The 23,248-nt window shown below is 40.5% G+C and overlaps 3 protein-coding genes across 3 annotated transcripts; 1 reads left to right on the forward strand and 2 right to left on the reverse strand.

Annotated features, from left to right (window-relative positions):
* LOC6558750 lies at positions 1-22,991 on the forward strand. The gene is made up of 3 exons (XM_032741166.2): positions 1-346; positions 16,880-17,718; positions 17,875-22,991. The coding sequence occupies exons 1-3, from the start codon at positions 332-334 to the stop codon at positions 22,787-22,789; spliced, it is 5,769 nt and encodes a 1,922-aa protein (XP_032597057.1). The 5' UTR covers positions 1-331; the 3' UTR covers positions 22,790-22,991.
* On the reverse strand, positions 1,248-1,845 carry LOC6557665. The gene is made up of 2 exons (XM_001983151.3): positions 1,545-1,845; positions 1,248-1,465 (listed from the first exon to the last, which is right to left on the reverse strand). The coding sequence occupies exons 1-2, from the start codon at positions 1,842-1,844 to the stop codon at positions 1,352-1,354; spliced, it is 414 nt and encodes a 137-aa protein (XP_001983187.1). The 5' UTR covers position 1,845; the 3' UTR covers positions 1,248-1,351.
* Positions 1,949-2,833, reverse strand: LOC6557934. The gene is made up of 2 exons (XM_001983150.3): positions 2,310-2,833; positions 1,949-2,089 (listed from the first exon to the last, which is right to left on the reverse strand). The coding sequence occupies exons 1-2, from the start codon at positions 2,799-2,801 to the stop codon at positions 1,949-1,951; spliced, it is 633 nt and encodes a 210-aa protein (XP_001983186.2). The 5' UTR covers positions 2,802-2,833.
* Positions 22,992-23,248: the final 257 nt, after the last annotated feature.

Below are 23,248 nucleotides of genomic sequence, written 5' to 3' on the forward strand. Positions count from 1 at the left end.
ACAAATTTCCTTTTAATTGAAACAATTGCTCTAAACTCGAAAGCAAATAGACTGGCAGCAAAAGCAATATCATAAAAAACACTAGCTGCATTCCAAGTCGAGCAAAGCAATAACTACAAGAAGAACCAGCAGATACACAGATAAAAGATACTGAGATAGTCGGATACCTGCCTGCGTTGCAACCTATTCCTAAGTGCAGTCGTAAATGCAGTTTAAGGCACCGCTGCATAATAATTATATACATCTCTCTCCGTTTTTTGGTGCGTGTTTGTTTTGTTCTGTGTTTTTCTGTTTAAATCGCTTGGAGGAACAATAACACAACGGAATTACAATGTATCTCATACAGGTGAGACAATATATATATATATATATATATTGTGTGTGTGCCTAGAATACAACTACTTGAACTACTTAAACCACTTGAGCTCATCTCACTTAGATCACAAAAACGCTTTAACTTTACCTTAGCATGTAAATTTATATGTGATTAGTGTCTTAGGGTAAATAACGTATTACCATAAGTAATGGTATTTCTTTTAAAAACCATAAATAGTATGCTTTCTGCGATGTTTTTGTTTTTTTTTTACTGATTTCCAGCTTTTTCGTGTTAATTGTGCGCTGACTGTGTTTTTGTGTGTGTTGTGTGGGTTTTTGCCGCTGTTTGCTGTGCGTGCTGCAATTCTCAACTTAACTCATACTTAAGTAATTTGTTTAAATTGTAGCTAATTTATCTTTCCACTTGGCCGGGGGCGACGTTTGTTTAGTGTTTGTTTTGTTAATTTTGGATACCGCTGCTGTTTATATATACATATATATGAGAGCTCTAACTAGATCATTGGCTCGTTAGCGATAAGCTATTGAACTTTGAACTTGAAACTGTGTTGAGTATTTGTTATATTTGCTTTCGAGTTGTAAAATCTTAAATAAAAGTAAAACTTTCACTTGTCGTCGACACTTGATTAATATATTACATACTTGATTTACAGTCGTTTTTTGTTTTGCTTTTTTTTTTAATTTCGAGTAATTTTGAAAAATGCCCAAACCATAAGATGCAAGTGGAAAATATATAATATATAATCTGCGCAAAAACATTCACGGCATGTCGGAGTTGTTCAATGCTGAACTGAGTCAAGATACCATCGAGGCAAGCATCGAACTATTCTTGTGGCATGCAACCCTGAACTGTGGCAGAAAATGTTAAAATACTCGAGAATGAGGTAGAGCAGCGGGAAAAAGAGTAAATTCTGTTTCAGCTTCAATTAAATGTTTATTTACTTAATAAATTTATTGCGAATGAGTATTTTGTGAATGTGGATGAAAAAGCAATTTTTTATATTTTGATCTTTATGTCTTATTCCACTTCTTTGTTGTAGAGTAGAATGCTGTTGCGCCTGTGTCTGTTGATTATGGTTATAATCCCACTCATGATGATGACAAACTGCAGAACCTTGGCCTGGTAAAATGTCTAAGGAGGAGACGAGATAAGATGAGAGATGAGTTGAGAGATATAACTGGGGATATTTTATAATCCTTTCAAGACGTGCCTGTCTGATGTAGGTGGGCAGCGGGACGTGCGCCCTGTGCGAATAGTAATCGATACCCCGATATAGCCAATAGCCCGGCCATGCGCCTAAACTGGCCAGCAAAAATGGTGATGCCGCATCGAGGACCTGCCCAAATTCTGGCGTTTGCACCACGTGACTAATGTCCTCGCCCAAATTTGGGAAACGTCTTTGCTGCTCGTTCAGCTGCTGCTGCTGATGCCGCTGTTGTGGCGTCTCCGTGCCGCTTACCACATGCCCCGCCCAATTCTTCAGGTTCTCAAAGAAGTTCGGAATGCCCATTTTTTTTTTTTAAATTTTGTGTTTGATATGAACTTGTAGAAATTAATTGCTATTAGTTGTTTTGGTTGTGACAAGAACACATTTGTGGCACAGCCCACTATTATTCAGTGTTTCGATCTTTTCGATTTCGGCGCATAGGCCACCTCGTGCACATCGAGGGACTCCGAGGAACCACCTGCCGAGCTGGCCATCAGCAGGCCAATGCCCAAAATCACCACTTGCATCAGCTTGGCATGTTGAAAGGTCTGCGCCCAGTTAATCAACGGAAACTTATAAATATATATATAGAGAGAGACATATCGGATACTCGGAATAAAAATCGTCCTGAAAAATGAGCAAGCTTTTTTGTTTTCAAATAAGTTCTAAATTTAAGAAACGATTATTACTAAAATAAATAAAGCTTGCCCTAAATCGACAATCCCAGCGATTTTTTTCCGAGTGTAGGGAAAGAGATTTTGCACTTACCCTGTGTATGTAGAGGCCAATTCGTTCGCTGCGGCGCCTCGTTTGCCAGTGGATGCCACGCCATATCCAATAGCTGGGCCAGGCGACAAAACTGATTCCCAAGTAGGGCAACATGTTGTGCAACTTGGGCGCGAAACCCTGCGGCGCATTGCGATTAATGAAGTTCGTAAATTCCGTGTGATAGTCGACGTTCGCGATGCGATCTTCGACAAAACGCTGCGGCCCTGATTCCACTGGCTGATCCGACGTTGCCAACTGATAGAGTCTTGGCGTCTCCATCTGTTGCTCTAGTTGTTGCACCTGCCCCAGTCCCGGCCCATGTCCCTGTGGCTGCCCCTGCACCTGCTGCTGCTGCATTAAGTCCACCACATCATTGGAGCTGGGTTCCTCGCCGCCTGTCGCCGTCGCCTCAACACCAGCATTCTCAGCATCCCCAACTGCTGGATTCTGCCTATAGAATATGCTTAGAACCATTCTGCGCACCGTTTCCATTCCTAAATAATATTAACAATTTAAGCAACTATATATTTTTTTGTATGAAAAACAAACTAATCCAAAATTACATTTGTGTTTAAGTGATGTAAAATTCAACATGTTCTCCAGATTTGATTTACAAACACCTGAACAGTAAAATAGTTGTGAAGATGAATTTTCTAAATATTCTAGAAAGGAAAAAAATGTTCGCACCTAATTTACCAAAATAGCTATTAAAACTTTTCTGCGTTCGAATTTTCACAACTCATTAAAAGGTCAAAGACTTGTTGAACGTGTCGCATTCATAAATAATGTGGCATTATCTTGTGTGCATACAATTTCAAATAGCTCTATCTATCTCTCTCCTTCTCTCTCTCTCTCTCTTCTCTCTCTCTCTCTCTCTCTCTCTCTCTCTCTCTCTCTCTCTCTCTCTCTCTCTATTTGTCTCTATCTCTATTTCGATGCGGGCTCTTGGGCTACTGTAACAAAAAGAGTGGGCTCTATTAGTGTGGCTTAATGTATTGTTACCAAAAAAAAAAAGAAGTAAGTTGGTTGTGGCCAGCTTGTGAGTTGGTCTTGGTCTTGGCGTCTTGGCCACAAACTGGGTCAGTTTTCGCACTAAGCCGTGCGCTGCATGCAACACTCTACACAATTACCAAGCGCATGCCACAACTGCCGCAAAGTGGCTGCCACATTCTGCCAGCCGCTGCTAGCTGTTAGCTCATTGTTTGCTTTGGACTTGGCTAACGCCAAGCGTATTTGGCCTGGCCAGCAGCCGCAGCAGCAGGTGTCTTTTGTCTAAGGTTTGTGTGTCGAAAATGTGGCTTACCTTCGGCAACAGCAGCAGCAACAGCAGCATTCGTCTGTGTCTGCCACAACCACGGGGTACGTTGTCAAAAAGTGGCAGGAAGCTGCCGCTATCTTAGCTTTGTTTAAACTAGTTTTTCTCAATTTTTCTCATTCCTTTTTTCTTTTGTTAGATTCTTAATGCATTTAATCAAAACTCCCAAACAAAATACCAAGCGCTTAGAATGCCAAAAACCATTTAACGGTAGTCTGGAAATGCTGTTCATTTTCACACAATGCACACATAATTAGGTGAAAATGTGTGGAGTTCTTTTGGGTTCTTTGAAATGCCATCAATAGCACATAAATTGAATCAAAACTGTAGATAACATATAAATGCGTATTCTTGAGTGGTCAACTGTGCCTGAGGGAAACTGTTGGATTAATATTCATACTCATATTCGAATGAAGTTTATAGGTTAAGATACGTTAATGGATTATTCATCATAAAGTTTAAAGGGTTCTTTGGATTATTATCCATACCAAATTTAGAGGTTTAAGAAATATTTAGATTACTATCCACACCTAGTTTATGGCTTAAAGTAAATTTGGCTTATTATTATCAATACTCATATTTAAAAACGAATTTCAAAGATTTAGGTCAACTTTATTATTCTTTGGATTATTATCCACATTCATTATCAGACCAAGATTATAAGTTAAAGAAAATGTTTGATTCTTATTGACATATCTTTGGATTTTTATTATTATTCCTTGGATTGCTATTATTATCCATACTCATATTCAGATAGATAGCTTATAGTTTTTGTTATAGGCTGCAAATCCTACGCAATATATTCTTTTTGCGCTGTGTAGGCCCTTTAACAGTTAGGCCAATCCAATCAACCCAATTTCAAAGCAATTGCGAGTTGGCCAAAATGTGTGAACTCATTTGGAGAATTCGAAAGCATTTTGGAGTATTTGCTGCTGCTGTAGTCAAAATACAAATTGAGCATACATCAAATCGAAGCAAAAGCTATTTCTTTGGCTGTTTGGCAAACGCCAACGCTCGACAACGTTTTTTTGTGGGCCATCTGCAATTAGACGTGGGCCGGCAAACGACTTGGATTTAATATTTACGGCAAACGTTATGACAATTACTGTTAGCAATTAACTGATAAACTGTTTGGACAGCTATTAATTAATTGTTAACTGTCCACAAAGATCTGCAGTTTGTTGTGGTTGTGAATTAATTTAGAAGTGGCGACATTTCAGGTGTCGAGTGTCAAACTTGAATCTCATTCGAATGCTAAATTCGCTGAAACACCATAAACGGAGGGCTTCAAGTATGTTGATAGGCTGTTGCTCAATTATTGTTGTCGCGAATCAGCCTGAATCATTTGAATTAATAGCAATCTTCATAAGAAAAATTGTGTCAAATCTAAATTTTCGATTGTTTCGGACAGATTTGCTGATCAGATCATCAATTTACCTACTACTGCTTAAAATAATCCGCTTAAAACGTTCCTCATGTATAATTTGCATTGCATTTCTAATTTCTATAAATATATTCTACTGAGAAATATATTACTGAAAACTAGAAGAAAGCCTTTCTTATTATTTAAACTGTCTTATCCGACTTTTCGATAATCGCATTATTATTTCAATCTTACGAGCCTATTCTTGAGACTGCCTTTGAGTTTGGCTACCGCTTGACAACCAGACCAACCTTTGGGAATGGTTCTATTTGTGTGTATTTAGTGTTTGCCACATTCTGCTACACATTGGGAATGTGTCACATCACTCATGCTAATCTCAGCTAACCCATCTCGGCCGCATTCCGAACCGGAGCAGCATATTACTCAATTTTTAAACAATAACATTGCTCACATTTCGGCTTTGCGACAGCAAAAAATATATTTAAAAAATAATAATGAAACGAAGATGCCACACCAAACTATAAACAATGCAACACAAACACGAAACCCAAACAAAAACATAAACTGCTATGACACATTGACAAATGATCTCTGGCCAGAAGTCTAGCGATAAGGTCCAGCGAGTTGGGGGCCTTATAAAGACAATAGATCAAATGCCAAACGTTGACAGTTTGCTGCAATGGGATATATATAAATTCTAAGAGATTAAAAGATTTGCCATTGTCGTCATTGAGCCTTTATCTTAGCCGTTACAGAGTGGGTCAACAACTTTCCAGCTGAAATGTGAGATGAGAGGTGTCTAACATGATATTGATATTGATATTCAATTGCTCCACATTTACACTCGATCGATTCTCAACTCGATTCTACTCGACTTTTTGCATTTCACTGAGCTCAAGTGTTGTCTGTGGTTTGGTTTTTGGGTTGGGTTGGGTTCGGTTTCGGATCACGTCAAATCCATATAATGTAGTTGAACAAGCCTTCTGACCGATCCTAAGTAATTAGCTTCAGTTATCATAAGCTGGGGGAAAGGAATTTGATTTTTTTTTGGCTTGGGTAAGGCATTGAATTCCTGGGCGTGGTCCGCAATATAAAAATGTATCATTTTAATTACCAGCAAGTCCTCCGTTGTTGTGAATCACGGCTGAGGCACACGCAATACTAAACTGAACTCTAAATTCAATTCAATGCCTTTGAACTCTCGAGCAACTCACATAAAACACACCCCATACAATTGACTACCTGACTGGTGACTGCATAAAGGATTTTCCAATTCCTTAAAAAAAAAGTATATATTTATCCACTGTTTGTTACCTGTTCGAGGTCGTCTTCTCTTTTGGATAATGTTCCCCAAACACCATCCACAATCCCACTTAACGGCCAAATGCTTTTCTTGTATGATTTATCTTTGACAGTCACATTTTCATGCCTTATTAATTACGTTGTTTTTATTTAACGGTTTGATTTGCATATCTTTTTGGGGATTCAAGTTCATTGTCGTTTAGGGCGTGTCTAAATGCAACAACTGGTTTCTTAACTTCACTCTTTGTTTTTTTTTCCAAAAAAAGTGCCCCTTTTATGGTCTTTTTTGAGGTGCATTTGCCCAGCGAGCTAGTAGACAAATTGAAATTAGTCAAATACCGCCTTCATTAATTTCATTTGCGCCAAAGGCGATTCGTTAGCGGAACTCAATGAGGAGAAACACAAGCTGTTGTTGCTGTGGCAAATGTAATTCGATGGCATCGATTCGGAAAACTTGTTTCTTGATTAACTTGGCATGACTAAGGCCGGCCTCAGGTCTCACCCCGACAGTTAGACATGAAATCAGGCAAGGCAAGACCTTGTATTGAAGTAAATATATACCCCACATATATGTAGTTGCTCACCTTTTTGTTAGAAACGAGCCATAAAAATGAGTTTGATATAAATTGCTTTAGATCTGAAGTGCTCCTTGCTTAAAATACAATTACTTTCCCTTAAACGAAGCTTTCTACTCTTACAATAAAAAGAGTATAATCGTGCCAAAGTATGCCAAAGTAACAAGCAGAATTAAGCATCTTCGATCACATTAAGTATATTTGTTCTTGATCAGAATCAAGAGAGTTAGAGATTTCAAGTTTGGAATATAAGTTCTCGTATTCCCCGAGCAGATATATTTTCATATTGACCTGACATATTGACCATATTGAGAAATGAGAACTCATTCACGCATGCTTACATTTTAGTGTGCAAAACTTGTTAATTGGAAATTTGGCGATAAAATAGAAATAAATATTTAACAGCAGGAATTACAGCATTCTTGATTGTTTACAAGGGCATTTAATATGCGGCACAACATTAATAAATGTTTATTTTTGTATTTTTATTTTAATTTATCGAATGACGATAATCGTTTCGTTTGAACCTCAACATGTCCATCTACCACTTTCAATCATTATTGCTATTATTGGGGCTTTTTTTCATTTCTGTCGATTACTGCATTATTAAGCAAAATTATTGGAACCCACCATTATTGCCGCACGTGTATCCAAAAACAAAAAAGAAGACAAGTGTGTGATGTGGGTTCCCATTTGTTGGTCTGCCACATGACATTGATGAAATGGGCTTTTTATTGGCAGACATGAAATACTAATGTTTTTTGTTTTGTTTTTAGAGTATTGTGTAATTGTTGACATTTTGAAAGGCCATTGCAAATGGAGTTAAGCGCTTATCGCAGAAAACTGAGTAACTAATAATAAATAAGCACAACGATTCCAAAACTATTAAATTAGCTTAAGCTCGTTGGTTGTTGTGCTGAGTAATCAGAGCTCTCTCAAGAGTTTCGCAGTAAAACCTTACAACATCTGCACGTCTACTCGATTCCAATTTTGTGGTCGTAATGAAATTTATTACGTGATGCTGCTGCGCAACTAAGCAAAAGTCTCATAAAAAGTAGAAGCAACAATAACAAGCAATGTGCATAATTAAAAAAAGCATTGGAAAAAAGCTGAAAAGCTGTGCTGTGGCATTCTGTGTGTGCGGCTTAGGCGAGACAGTGTTCATAAACTATAGTAAACATTATTTATATATTATTATTACCATTATATGTAGTCAATTTATCTTACTCTACAGTTTCACAGATTTGTCTTTATTTTATGTGTCAATCTTTATCTCCCTGGGTTTTTGTGGGTTTCGTCAAACCTCGTAACCTTTTTATATTTTAATACACACATATTTATTTATTAAATTGTTCATGTTATTTTTCATTCACTTATAATTTTTAATTGATTTGATCCCCTTTAATTTTATATAACTTAATTACATTTTTTACAAATAAATAACCTTTTATTTCAGATTAAATAAATAAATAAATGTCAGGAGTCTATAAGGTTAGCAGCCCAGGTTAGGCTGTGAATGCAATTTCTGCTACAATTTTTACACTCTTCTCTGTTTTATAGATTTTTATATTTTCCTAAGAGGTCTCTATAGGCAGTGTTCACTGTTGTGGTTGGCCTGCGTGTGCAATCAAATATTTTTACAGCATTTTTAATTACAATTTTCTTAAGTCTTCGAGTTGTTGTTTGATATTTTACTGCACTTTTCACGCCACACAACGCGCTAGCAAACGATAAACACCATTTGATAAATAAAATAACAATTTTATAGAAAGGAAACTGAGCCAGCAAGATATACGTAATTAGATAAGCGAAAACCATTTCTGTAATCGAAATTGAATTTTTGTATGTGCTCTGCTCCAATTGCAGATTGGTGGGGCTTACATAGATCCAAAAAGTGTGTATTTAATTAATTAATTAATAAAAAAGGTAATTTTTAAGCCAATTAGTTTCAATAACAATTCAGCGTGTTTTTTTTTTTAATTAGTTGAAGTCTTGCATTAACTGAAGCCTCTAAGGGGCAAGTTCGCTTAACGTGTGTATTGCCTTTTAATGAACTTAGTGCATTTTGTGTTTTTTTGTTTGTTTTTATCTTTATCGAAATAAAATCGATGACACTTTAAGTTGTCGTAGGTCGTAAAGTGGTGACAGTTGGCTTAATGCTGGGATCGATAATGCGTAAGTGCTGAAATGTATATGTGGTATATATAAAGAAGAATGTCAAGAGGCCACAATAATTGCAACTAATGCGGCACGAGGGTCGAACCTTGGTCTATAATAAACACTACACTCACACACTCAGCACTCTTAATGCATTGTTAACAGTTCGAAAAAGCACAGCCAAAAATGTAGAACACCTGTCACTCGTGCCCCAGACATACCACAAACTGCGGCACAATTTCCACACGTGTTCAATTTACAATTTTCACAGCAACAGCAGCCTGGCGGCAAACTCTAAATACGAAAAGCACGCTTTGACCATCTGTGTGGTAATTGTTATTGACTTTTGTATACGTTCAACAATTATCAGACGAGATTATAATGTGATGCTCGCTGGCTATTCAACTATCACTCCGGTGTGATTATGCCCCATTAAGTGGCGGAAATGCAAAGCGCTTACTTCCGCCAACTTCCACTAGCCGCAAAAGGATGTCAGTCCATGATTACTTTTTATGGCTTATGCCTGTTCGTTCTAGAGTAGCTTGGCAAATTGGTTTACTTCTGATAGTCGGGTTCCACTGTGCTCAACATTTTGCACATTCACATTCGTTACATTTCGCTATTCCATTATGAGTAGCAGCTGTCATTAACATGTGAGTGGCAAAATAATCCCTTGATTTAAATAGAACAGCTGATCGGCTTTATTTGAATTGTCTCCTTGCGAAATGACCACTTAACCAATTAATTAATATATGACCACTTAACTTCAAACAATCCTATAAATAAGAAAAATAGATTTTGATAAGTATTTAATTTATATTTTGCTATCAGCATTAAATAATTAAATAATCTATAATAATAATAATATTGATAGTAAAATTACATTATTCAAATTTTAATTGTATTTTAAAATAAACGCTTGCCCTTAAATGTAGAGACAACTACTTCAGATTCTGTAGCAATTTGAGTATATAAGAAATGTGAATAGTGGAATAAAAATACGACTATTAGTCGCATGACCAAATTATAAATAGGCATCACATAACGTGAGTTCAGGTTCAGGTATTAATCAGTTGATGAGTTTTATGACTCATCTGATAAAAATTCGACAGCCAAATATTCGCAGATATATATTAATATGTATATACTTATGAATATGTGTATCTGTAAATGGACCGGCTTTAACTAGATGTATTTATTTATGTGCACATATATATAGACAATTTTAGCGGACATTAATTTAAATTTTCTCATCTTAAGTTTTGTCTGCTTGCCAACAATTTTTGCGGACTGCTGTCAGACTGTGAGGCAAATTGAAAATGAAAAGCACACAAAATTCAAATACACAAAAAAGAAGGATAACAAATGCTGTGAAATTGTGAAAATAAACATAAGCGCAAAAGTGAAGAAACAAAACCAAAATCGCCACAAGAATATCCAAGATACAAAAAACTGCAGACAATCGTAGAACCCGAAAGTCAAAATGTATTTTACTGAATTTTAACATAAAAACTGATCATTCACATCGAATTGATTCGAAATGAACAACAAATTTAATTTAACACCTTTCGGCTTTACCGAGTAAAGATGAAATATGGCTTGTTTTAACAACTCAAGTTTATTTTCGCATTTATATAATACATGTTTGCTATGGGGTTTTATATTTTGTGTATAATTTAAACAAGTGCATGTGATTTTTTGGGGCCATGGTAAATACTATAAAAGTACGGAAATTACGAGAATTTGAACATCGACGCACGTTTCTTACAGTTTTTGCACAATTTGTGAATTCGTTTTATGTTTTTCAGGCATAACCATTTTAACGAATTCATTTGTATATCATTTGTTTTTAAACAATTATCGCAAATAGTATATTGCCAAGTTATTTCGGTAAACGCCCATTTATTATTAAACATTAAACGCGTCGACTGTTGGGTCAAGGTCTTTCCAGAGTCAGAGTTTTAATGGAAACGTGTTAATGACTGCTTAACAGCAAAGCTACAACTTGAAACAAGCACAAATGCATTGAAATATTTTATACAGCGGTCAAGTTTTATGTTTATAAGACGAACTTTACACCTACAGTTAGACCAATAAATCTTCGCACACTCTTGTCTTGGAAGTGTTTTCATCACCACACGTGCTGGTGGAAGGGATAAAGAAACACATAAATTCAATAAAGTAATCTCTAAATATGGCATAATTAGTTGAATAGGTTAAAATAAATGGTAATGACACCAATATCTTGGTGAGAAGCATGTTCGACTTTCGGAATACGTCATAAGAAGAAATGAAGGTAACGGCAGATATTAGAAGCCGATTTTTATACCCTGAACCCATAAAATTGGCTTAAAAAGGGTATAACCCTTTTGTGCAAGAGTATGTAAGAGGCAGAAGGAAGCATCTCCGACCCAATAAAGTACATATATTCTTGATCAGCTCCAACAAACGAGTCTAGATAGCCATGTCCGTGAATCTCAGAGACTATAAGAGTTAGAGACTTGAAAATTTGAATATAAGTTCTAAGTATACCCCTCGCAGATCAAGTTTGCTTAATTTGATCGACAACTGCCAAAGTTTCGTGACAATTTCGATTTCCGATAGCAATAAAAATCACAATTTTGAAGTTAATTTCAGTTTGAGTTTGCAGATATACATATATTCTTCGGTAGCTGGAAGCAATACAACCTGACAATTTAACCTGAATATATATTTAGGGTATATCGTAGTCGAACTGTTGTTTTTTCCCCGAACAAGGTGAACTAAATGTGTTCGTCGAGTGTTAATTATGTATATATTCAAAATGGAATCACACGGAGCTCATTTAACACATGAGTTGAGTGCTTCAGCTGTCGCTTCTGCTTCGTCTTCAGCTTCAGTTCGTTGAGGAGTAGTTGAAAAGTTCCCACAAATGCTTGTAGATATTGTTGTTGTTCGCATTTCCCATATCAAAGGTCTTGTAAAAAACTTTTCATCACTTTTGCGTAACTATGCAAATTTTTTTTGGGTTTCCATATACAGATAAATGTTACAAATTTGTCGGGGTCTCCGTTAAGGCCACAACAGTCTCTACAAAGTAATTTGTGTCTTATTAAACTAAAGCGAACTTGCTACCACAAACAGGTAGCTTTTTGAGGGCTTATGAAATAACAACAACAACAATAACAAAAAACAATTAAAAATCGATTTATGTATTACGAGTATGTTGATTACATATAGATGCATAGCAGCGCCCTCTGGCGTCCGGAACGGGTGAAAACTAATGACGTCCGAGTGAAAGTTGAAAGATTCGATGTACAATATGTTAAACCAATAGGCCAACTCAGGCCCTGCCCGATCTCCGTGTAGCCACTTCAGATGCGTGTCAAATATCTTTGTGGTATTTAACATGTCTTTGGCTGCCTTTACTCGGTCAGCTTGATTTTTTTCTTGTTTTTTTTTGCGGCTCGCTGGCCAAGTTCATTGGCCGGGCATTTTGAAAATGAAAGCGAAGAGTTTCGGATTTCAAATGTTTTTGTTTACGTCTTAAGGGCAATATACATATATGTTTATGTCTAAATGCAAACTAGTAAAGTTTGCTTGGACAGAATTGTAAATATGAAATTATGTTGAAATTAATTTATTTTTGTGTATGCACACATAATTACAACATGTATATATATATAATAGTAGTAGTGCTGCTTCATAGAGTGCAAATATTCAATATATTCATAGCCCCTTAATCCATTATGCAAAACAACAAATGGATAGTTTCTCATCGAAAATGATTTAAAAATACCATACAATTATAGCTATGATTATATACAATGGGAGGGCAAGCTAAGAAAGCTTCAGTACTATTATTTTTACGGGCTCTCATTTGTGATAAATTTAAAGACTTATTTTTTGGCTTGAGTATTAAGTGCATGTATTCATATAAAATTGTCATGATATTTGAACTATATTCTACCTATTATTTTCTTCATTCTACCATTATTTGGACCGCAGCTGTATATATGTTTAATTTATAACCAAAACAAAAGGAATTTGCCCAAAAAATGTAATTAACTTGAAGTTTTCAACCCATTCGGAAAACGAAAAAATTACATAATTAAAAAATGCCCAAAATTAAGAACTAAAACAACGTTTAATATGTAACTTCCTGTTGCCATCAAAATGCCCCGCCGCCCGCTGCTCACTCACGCATTGGATATCATTGTTGCAACAACAACAATCATTAGCTCCACTGGATAAACAACCAAGTTGTACCACAAGCTGCAGTTGAAATGCAACACGTGCTGTGCATAAACAAACAATTTTCAGCGCTTTTCCTGCTGACAGACTTTTTCCATTTGACTCCTTTTTTCCAGTTGACCAACTTTGTTGGTCCCCTTCAGCTTAGCTCTCGCTCTAGGGTCTGTCATTGACCCTAAGAAAATTAGTATGGATTATGCATGGTATGTGTTGTGTGTGTGTTGTTATTATTTTTACTACTATGCAACTTGTGGCATCCCTAATTTATTATTAGCAGTTGGCGTGTCGAGCTCAACGCCTCGTGACTCTTGCCACTTGTTGTCTACTTCAAAATTTCTTCATTTTCGTTTGATGTTTGTTTTCAAGATGCTACGCCCAAAAGAGGACTGCTATTAGATAAGTCTCCTACTTCACCTATATTGTTAGAGATAAATATTTATCATATGTGCAACGAAATAAATTGCAGTCAGCGAACTTCTGAGTGCCACACATATTAGTCAGAAAAGAAAAAGAAACTAAAATAAATTGAAAACAATTATTAATAAAAGATGTAAAGTAAGGTAAAAGTCATTAAACTTGTGTGTGCAATGCCCCTGTGAATAAATGCATATTTTGACAGCAAATTATAAAACGAATGCGTTTTCAGTTTCAGTTCATGACCTTTCGATTGAGCAGCTGCAAATCGTTTTGCTATTTTAATAAATATTCAAATTATTTGCTACCTTATTTTGCTTACTTCAAAGACTTAAATACCAAGTTCTGAGTTTGCTTTAGATTATAATCTCGGTGACTTTGCCAAAATGCCCACTGACCCATATTCGATTTGCTTTTGCTATGCTCTCTGCTCTCTATATATAGCAAATATCTGTCTATATATAGATCAGCGCGAACGAGAACGACGACGACGACGAAACTTGCGCCCACTTTACAGTAATTTGCTTTTACTTTTCGACAACGCGAATAACTTCCGCATTACACTCAAATCTTGTGTTTTTTGTCTGTTTCGGATTCCATTTCCATTTTCCCCCAAATCTGTCAAAATATCTGTCACTCGCCCTGAAAATTCCACTGTCAGTCCAACTGGAGCAAGATGTGAAAATTTCAAGTATTCCACCTTATTCAATCTATTTAAAAAAAACACACACACAGATTTTATTATATCACTTAATGTGTGTGTTGTTGTTTTGTGGCATGCAAGACTCATGGCCTTAATGAGTCTGTTAATTTAAGGTGACACATTTCCCGATCTACATTGACTTTCCCACTGGGCAAGTGGGTGGAAAAGCTTTTTATTTGGGGTTTTCCACTGAATCGAGTTTATATCTTTTGTTCACTTTTGGGATCAGGTCATTGACTGTTTAGACTTAATACAATTTAAAACGATCCGATGCGGATCTGGAAAACTAAATGGAAAAACATTTTGATTTCGTTACGGCGAGTATATTTACTTAATTGCAATGCTGGTGCTCAGCTCATGCCGAGGAACCCATTAAATCAGCCCAAGGCATCGGCTCTCTCGCTCTCTCTCTCTCTCTCTCTCTCTCTCTCTCTCTCTCTCTCTCTCTCTCTCTCTCTTAGAACTTAAGAGTGTAAGAGAGCGAGAGCTTCCCGAGAAAGCTTTCGGGGCATTCCGTTCACGGTGATCGCTTCACAGATTTTCCTGTCCTATCAGTCGACTGAACGCTTTCGCATCTACAAGTTTACAGCGCGCGTAAATTTTCACTTTTCACTTGAAACTAATTTATTTTATTTTTATATAAATTTTCACATACATTATTCCGTGTGCTGTTGAGCTTCAATTCAGATTTGCCATTTCGATTGGAGTCCAAATTTGTTTTTGTTATCGCTTTTTTCGGCAGAAACAGAAGTTGAAATTTCCTTTTGTACATTTTTTGTGTCTGAAGTTTTGCGTGCTTATTTTTAGTTGTCACACTCACACACCCCTGTGCATGTGTGTGCGTGTGTGTTTCTATTGTGTTTTCCTTATTTGCGCCATAGACACGCGTTGCACAGTGCGTATGAGTGATTTGTGCGCTGGCAAATTGCCCGACGTTACGCAGCTGTCTGAATTTTGCTGCATAAATTCCCTTATAATTTTACAGAATTACACAGTTAAACATTTTTAATGTTGCCTTAAACTGAGTCACGTAGCTGCTTGTTGTTGCTGTTGTTGTTTATGTGGCCAGTTTTTAGAATCGAGTTGCGTTATGTGTTCCAGTCTATAAATCATTGTGAATGTCTCTTGTAAAAAACACGTGCTATAAATGTTGAAATAATTCTCCAAGAATTATTAATGTGCTTTTAAATTTGTCAAAAACTATATTGAAAACTAATTTGTGGCAACATCTTATTCACCATGTTGTTGTCTGCTGGTCTTTAACTTCCATTCAATCACTTCCGGTCAGGCTATCGAATATCAATCGAAATTTAATCATAATCCCTCTGTATGTCTCCGTATCATGTTTATGTCTATACTTGACGTTTGTTTATTTGCCCATAAAAGATGCCCTTCGGCCTGAATAAGTCAAGTGTTGTTCTTGGTTCTCAGAAATGCCGCAATATCGTCGTTGTCGTCCCAGTGGCGTCAGCAGTGGAAATGATGTATCATCATCATAATCATTATTGTATTTGGATCCCACGCCCAATTTTAGAGCTTTTTTTTCTTCTTCCTATAAACAAAAAATTGAAAAAGAAATTGAATTTCACACGCAATTTCGTTTATTTTTGTACAATATTTGTATATAGTATTTAAAAGTGGAAGAGGTCTAAGTAAAATTAATCATTTTTCTTCCATCAAGTCTAAATCTGATTGACGTAGATATTTATTTTATTTTACAACATGATGATTTAGCTTAATGTCTTGTAACCAAGTACTAAACTACCCCTTCGATTCGTGGCGTAGATCAATATTCCTTGAGTGTTATAGAACTTGTCATCAACTTTAATAGTTTTTATTATCTTTTTATCATGTTGCTTGATAAGATTTCCATTGTAGTCATTCCAGTTTTTCTGCGTAGCAATTAGAGTATTATGCCAAGTACCTAAATAATATGATAATGAGCTGAGACAGGCAAAAGTAAACTTTATTTTTCGGCTGTGTCGTGGGAGCTGTATGCAAATTTTGACTTGATTGATCCAGAACAGAAAGCTGCAAGTGCACAATAGATCTCAACTGAGAGCGGACTAAGTCAGCTAATCTTGAACAAGGGGGGAGCATTGACCCTGGTCTGAGTCGAGTTATCTGTGTTATAGTTGTTATGGAAACGACGTAAGGCCATTAAAATTAAAACATAAAAAGCAGCCAAAATGATTTGAAGGTAGTCGCTGCTTGAAATACTCGCAAACCAGCCATTAAAAAAAGCCATCTATGCAGAGATTTATATCGGGGTCTTTGAGCCAAGTTAATTCATTGAGTACAACAACAATAGGGCAACACAGCGTAGGCCCATTAAGTGCGAATAAAACAAGTGTTTAAATACAACTAATCTTGATTTTGACGCCTAAAACTAATTAATATCCCTCTTTCTCTTCTCCCTTTCTCTCTCTCTCTCTCCCTCTCTCTCTCTCTCTCTCTCTCACTCTCTCTCTATCTCTCTTCCTGCAGACTGTTCAAACAACTTGGCGTCCCCAGTTGCCGCTGCCCAAGGAGCTACACTTGACTGATGAACGCAATAGCGCCGACGACGACACGAAACCGAAATCAGCAACATCAGCGACAGCAGCAAAAACCAACGACAACCTCGACGAGCTGGAAATGGATCGTTTGCGCAGCCATCAACAGCACAGCAGCTTGAGTGGAGGAGGTGGCGTTGGATCTGGTCAGCAGTTGTCCAATAAGCAGAAATGGTCATTTGGCCGAATCTTTCGCAACAAGAAGAAGGAAGCGGAGAACAATAGCGCCAGTTCCAGCGAAGAAGATCGCAAGGCGGGCTTTGTGCCCAAGTCCAAAGCGAAGAAATCAATTCGGAACAGCAGCAGTCACAAAACACTTGGCTTTGATCACATTGTGTTGCCAGCAGCAGCAGCAACACCTCCGCAAAATCACCAGCTGCACGACGAGTTCTTTCTGCCCGTTGAGATGGTGCCCCCAGAGCCCTACTATCAGAATCAACCTGGTTACAATAGTCGCTCCAGTAACTCCCTCGATCGCCGGCTCTATCTATCCCAGCAGCAACAGCAGCAACAGTTGCTTCCTTCACAGAAATCGCGTTCCACGCAACGTGTCAGTCGCAAGCCTGGTCACTCTAGCGAGGAAGAGCTAATTTCGTTGAATTCCTCTACTTTCTCCAAGTATCGCAGCGATGAGAGCATTCATAGTGGTGGTCAAGCACTGTCCGGTGGTCCGTCTAGTCGACGCAGTCGCGCCGCTCGCAATGAGCGATATTACAAGCGTTTGTCTCGGGATGGGGAGATCAGTCATGGCGGTGTACCGCACCAGCAACAGCAGCAGTTGCAGCAGCAGCAACAGCTACAGCAGCAGCAACAGCTACAGCAGCAGCATCTCCAGCAACAGCAACTCCTGCAGCAGCAACAGTTCCAGCAGCAATATCCCCTCCAGCAGCAGCAGCAGTTGCACTTGCATCATGTGCCCGCGCCCACGCAGCGCTACAAGACGCAACCACTGCCACTCTCCATCTACCAGGCAACCAACTCCTCTGCCTCCCCAGCCTACGTTCAATGGCGTCCGTTGCAGAACAGTATGCAGAATGATGCAAAGCGTAGCATTAGCTACGACAGCCAAATCCATTTGCAGAATGCCAGCGGTGGACGGAGGATGTCGAGTAAACCAGTGTTGCCGCCACCACCACCGCCGAGGGATCCACTGCGTCGTGTTCACATCGGTTGCAGTTCGGGTGATTTGCGGCCAGTCTCTTATGCCTTTGATCAATGTGGTCGCTGTGTCTCGGACGATCGCATGTGGCAGCCACCGCATTATCAATCGGTTCACTCGCTCAACTCACAGCCAGGCAGTACCAACTCGGAGCAGGCCAGCCAATCTCAGCCTCATCATCGACGTTTTATTACGCGCTCGGAGCGCAATGCGTTGCCTGGCAAGAAATCGCTGCCCAATGGCATCGTTGATTTTCATTATATGGCAGATGCAACGCCGCGCTCCAGGAAGCCCATACACATGCTGGACACGAGTGGGGCTGCAGCTGCTGATGGATCACAGTCGGGTCTTCCCGCTTACAGTGGTGTCTTGCGCACTTCCAAGAGTGGTTTGCCCACCTCCAACGAGACATGGAAGCAGCCCCTAGCCAAACCACGCTCCATTTCCAGCTCGAGGATTAGTGAGCTGCGCAGCTATCCCATGCCCATGTACTCAGAGGTGCAAAAGCCCAAGAGATCAGCTCCTGCTCCAGCTCCAGCTCCTGAGCCAGACAACGTCATCTGTGGCAGTTTGCGTATAAAGCCCGGCGAGCATGGCAGTCAGAATTATGTGGAAATACGGCACCGGGATGTGCACAAGACCAACTCGATGCCGCATCACTATCAGCAGCGTCGCTCTGGCGAGGATCTGCCCAACAAGTACGAAGAGTATGTGGCCGAGAAGCGGGAACAGCATCAACAGGCGCCACCAGCCATTTTCAGCGAACGTAAAAATAGTTTACCAGCGCCTCCAATTTATTTACCACGCAAGAAGCCCGCTAATCTGGAGGAGGCCATCAACGAGCTGGAGGCCATCTACAAGTCGTTGGGACTCACAGAACCCGCGGAGACAGTGGAGTCTAAGGCGGAGCTGAAGAAGGAGCCCAAGCCACGCATGCCGACACCGAGCGATTTCGAGAAGTTCGCCTTGGCGCATGCCGACGACTATGAGGATGAGGATTCGCCTGGCGGTGAACCGGATCCGGTGCGCGATGATGTCGCCTATCGCAATCTGCAGTTATCCAATTTGCAGCATCGCCACGCGGACAGACAGCCTCCATTTGGCATACCCGTTGGTCCAATTGTGCCCGCTCCACAGAGCGATTATCTCCATGTGGAACCGGTGCAGCAGCCGAAGAAGAAGACCGGGTCCCCGGACATCGTCAAGGATGATTTGGCAGTGCGTGCACTGCGCAAAGATCCACCCGGACCCAAATCCACCTACGTCTATCCCGTGCAGAGCAAGAAACAGCGCGCTACACGCACCCAATCTGCCAACATCTACAGCCTCATCCAACGGGCGGCGGCCAAGCCGTCAGGCGGTGATCTTGGTAGCTACATGGAGCTAACGCGCAGCATCGAACGTGCCGGTTCCATGTCAAATCTTTGCGGCAGTGAGGAGGAGGAAAAGAAGAATGACATACCCTGCACCCTGGACCTGTTGCGGAAGCTGAAGGCACAGGACGAGGAGTTGGCCAAGAAACCGCACATACCCTTCAGACATCCCAGTCTAGGTGGCGCCATTGCCCAGCTGCCGGAGCGACTGGGTCAAGAGGAGACTGCGACGCCCAAGTTGGCACCTGTGCCAGCGCCCCGGAAGAGTCTAACGCCCGAACCGCTGCTGGAGGATGCGTTGAATAAGATTGCGCAGGATGCGCAGGCGAGCAGTATCAAGTTGACGCAGGAGCTGGATGAGTTGCGCAAGGAGGCGCTCATCACGGCCGCCAGGCCCAAGCTCAATGCTGAGCAGCAGAAACTGGAGCAGGAGCTGCAACAGATCGAGGCAGTCTCCGTGGCGGCCAAGCGTTGTGGCCAACTGCTGCTAGAAACCCTGCCTGACCAAGATCGGACGGACAGCCAGCAGCAAGCTGGAGGCAACCAGCAACGACCTAATCCCCGCAAGCTGCACAAGGAGGGTAAACTGATTCGGGCCATCGATGAGGTATCCGAGGCGGCGAATGCCGTTTGCGAGAAGATACTCAAGGATATTGTGACAACAGAGCCACCAGTGGTGGTGCACGAGGCGCGACAGGTGAAACAGCAGCCAGCAGCTCACCAGCAACAGTTGGTGATGCCACATCTGATCAAGAAACTGGATCCCATACAATCGGAGAAAATCGAGGCGATTGCTAAGCGTTGCATGCGACAACTGAGCGAATTGGCCGAGGCGCAACCACCGCCGGACTACGACAATCTGGCCAACTGTAATACACTGAGCACAGCTGGAGCAGCTGTTGTAGCTGGTTGCGAACAACAACAACAAGTCCACGCTGATGCCACTCTCATTTGTCCCATTGCAGAGGCGAGGGCAGCAACAGCAATAGCAGCAGCAACTACAACAACAGCTCCCAACGAGGACATAGATCGCATTATGCTGGAATGCGAGCGACAAGCTCGACAAACTGCAACCAACAACAACAGCAGCAGCAGCATGACAACAGTAACCACCACATCTGGCACTGGCACCGATGATCAGCGCACCACGGCGCCCAGCATGAGCAGTGGTGGTGGTGGTGCCACTGTCAGCACCACTGCCTCCTCCTTCAGTTCGAGCAGTGATTGTCTGGCCAAGTCGACGAGTCCCTCAAATGTGGGTCGGGCTCTCTCCTCGAGCATTACCTCATTCAATCCGTATTCGTCGAGTGATTACATCAAGTCGCAGAGCAGTGATTATCATGCACCCAGCACTGATCCTATCAAGACCTTCAGCACCACATCCTATGATGTGCAATCGACCAGATCGAACAGCACCAACAACAACAACAATAGCACGCTGAGCACCAACAGCAACAACAACAGCACCTTGAGCACCAACAACAACAACAGCAACACGAGTGAAAATCAAACCGCCAGCGTTGCCTCCCCGTCGCCATCACCATCACCTCCGTTGCAGTTGACGCCGGTGGGTGAGCGGAGAGCACGCTCCTCCTCGCCATCTCAGTACAATTCCAGCGAGGAGCTGGCAGCCATTTTTGGCATTGAGGAGAAACCGAAGCAGAAGCAGAAGCAAAAGCAACGCAAGCCAGCAACAGGTAAAGGCCTTGTCCCCGCCCAGCAACTTGGCCAGGTCCAATCTGAATGCCAGGAGTTGAGCTCCTCAGATGCCGCTACTAATCCCCGCAGTGCTCTCGTTCAAGCTACCACTACTAATCCAGTTTTAAATGTTGACCCTCAAATCGATGTTATTACCACCACTACTACTACTAGCACTACCAGCAGCAGCAGCTACTCACCAGACAATACCCAATCCACATCCACTAATGCTAGTAATTGCAGTAGTCATAGTTGTAAGTTAGCCACCATACCAGAGCTAGAGCTCGAACTGGAGCAGGACACGGAGCGGGAACAGGAAAAGCAGGCGGAGCTGAAGAAGGAGACGGAGCCGGAGACGAAGACGAATTTAAAACTTTCGCCCAATTTTAATCGCATTTATGCCAGCAACATCAGCATTGTTATGGATAGACCACAGTTGCAGCAAGTTGCAACTGCACCGGCCACTAACGTGACCCAGTTCGATTCATTGAGCTCGCTTGGGGAGGAGGAGGAGATATCCTCCAATCCGGATTCGGGTAATGCCAGCTTGGCTGATTTTCCGCTTTCCACAGCCCAGACCAATAATTCCATTGAGCTGCAAACGACTTATAATAGCCGCTTTGAGGTTAAGGAGCACTACGTCACACAGGTATCGATAAATGCCATTGTTATCGATAACGATATCGAGAGGAAGAAGAAGCCATTAGTCTCAGATGGGGAAGAGGAATTTCCACGTTTGCCTACAGAGGAAGAATTGCTCGAAGGTTTGCGTGAGCAGGCCAAACTTGGCCAAGATCAGCACAGAACTGGCAAACCTGACGACAATTTGAAACTTGACGAAGCTGTCTATGATCTGGCGCGTGGAGCTCTACTAAAAGAAGACCAGCAGCAACTTGAGGAAAATGAGCACAAAATTGGCGAAGACAAACTTGACGACATTTCAAAATTTGACGAAACACTCGCACTTAGTGTGGCTGTCTATGATTTGGCGAGTGAAGCTCTAATAAAAGAGCAACCAGCACTTGACGACGCTGAGCTGGTTGCGAGTGCACTTGACGAAGCGCTGCTTATCGAACTTGACGAATGTGATCCCGTTGAGCTAACTGAGAGCATCGTTTACGAGACACCGCAAATCAAGCTGAGCATATCCGAATTGAAACTCAATTACGAAACTGAAACCCGAGCAGCGACGCTGCCGGATGCCATCAAAGAAGAAATTAACAACGAAGCCGGCAAAAATGATGTGCCAATTAAGGATACTTTAGCACGTAATGAGCAGCAGCGCAGTCGTAACGAAAATGAGACGACCCAGCGACGCCAAGGACTTCCGGCGTTGGCAAACAGTGTCGCTGGCGTTGACGTCGTCGACGACGCTGACGCTGATGACGAACTGCCGACGACAAGTTCGAAAGCGCTCTCCGTCTTCGGCGAGTTGCGCACATTGCATGCACCAGCAGAGATGGCGGGGGCGCGGTTGACACGCGGCGGTTTGACAACACTGGAGCACATAGTTTTCGCCTGCACCGTGGGTCTGATTACGCCCAATGATTTGCTCACGTTGTGTCTGATTGTAATTGGTGTGATTATCATTGTTGCAATTGCGCTCAGCTGAACGAACTTGTTGCAGTTGCACTTCATTGTTGTTGTCCTTCTCGTTAACGTTGTAATTAATGCGCAACATTATAAAATGTCATTTTTTATTGCATATGTAAAATGTGCATTTAGCTATTATTATTTCTACATAGACCAAAAGTATTCTCATTTCCAAGCAATTGTTTACATAGAGTTATGTATTTCATTCACACATTTCAAAACTAATCGTTTTCATTTGTTTATAATTTTCTTAATGCATAATTCTTATTGTTAATTTAATTGCAACTTGTGCCAATGATTTCGAATGTCTGCTTAATTACGTTCGTTCTATTCAATAATTATTAATATTAATCATTGTTTTAAGTTAAGCACACGATCAAATACAAAACAAAAAAATTGAAACAGTAACAACGAAAAAAAGTAAAATTTATATACATATATATTCTTTTATATTGACTAATCATAAAACATTTCTAAA

This window comes from Drosophila grimshawi, unplaced genomic scaffold (genome assembly GCF_018153295.1).
Source record: "Drosophila grimshawi isolate 15287-2541.00 unplaced genomic scaffold, ASM1815329v1 contig_44, whole genome shotgun sequence".
Taxonomy (NCBI): domain Eukaryota; kingdom Metazoa; phylum Arthropoda; class Insecta; order Diptera; family Drosophilidae; genus Drosophila; species Drosophila grimshawi.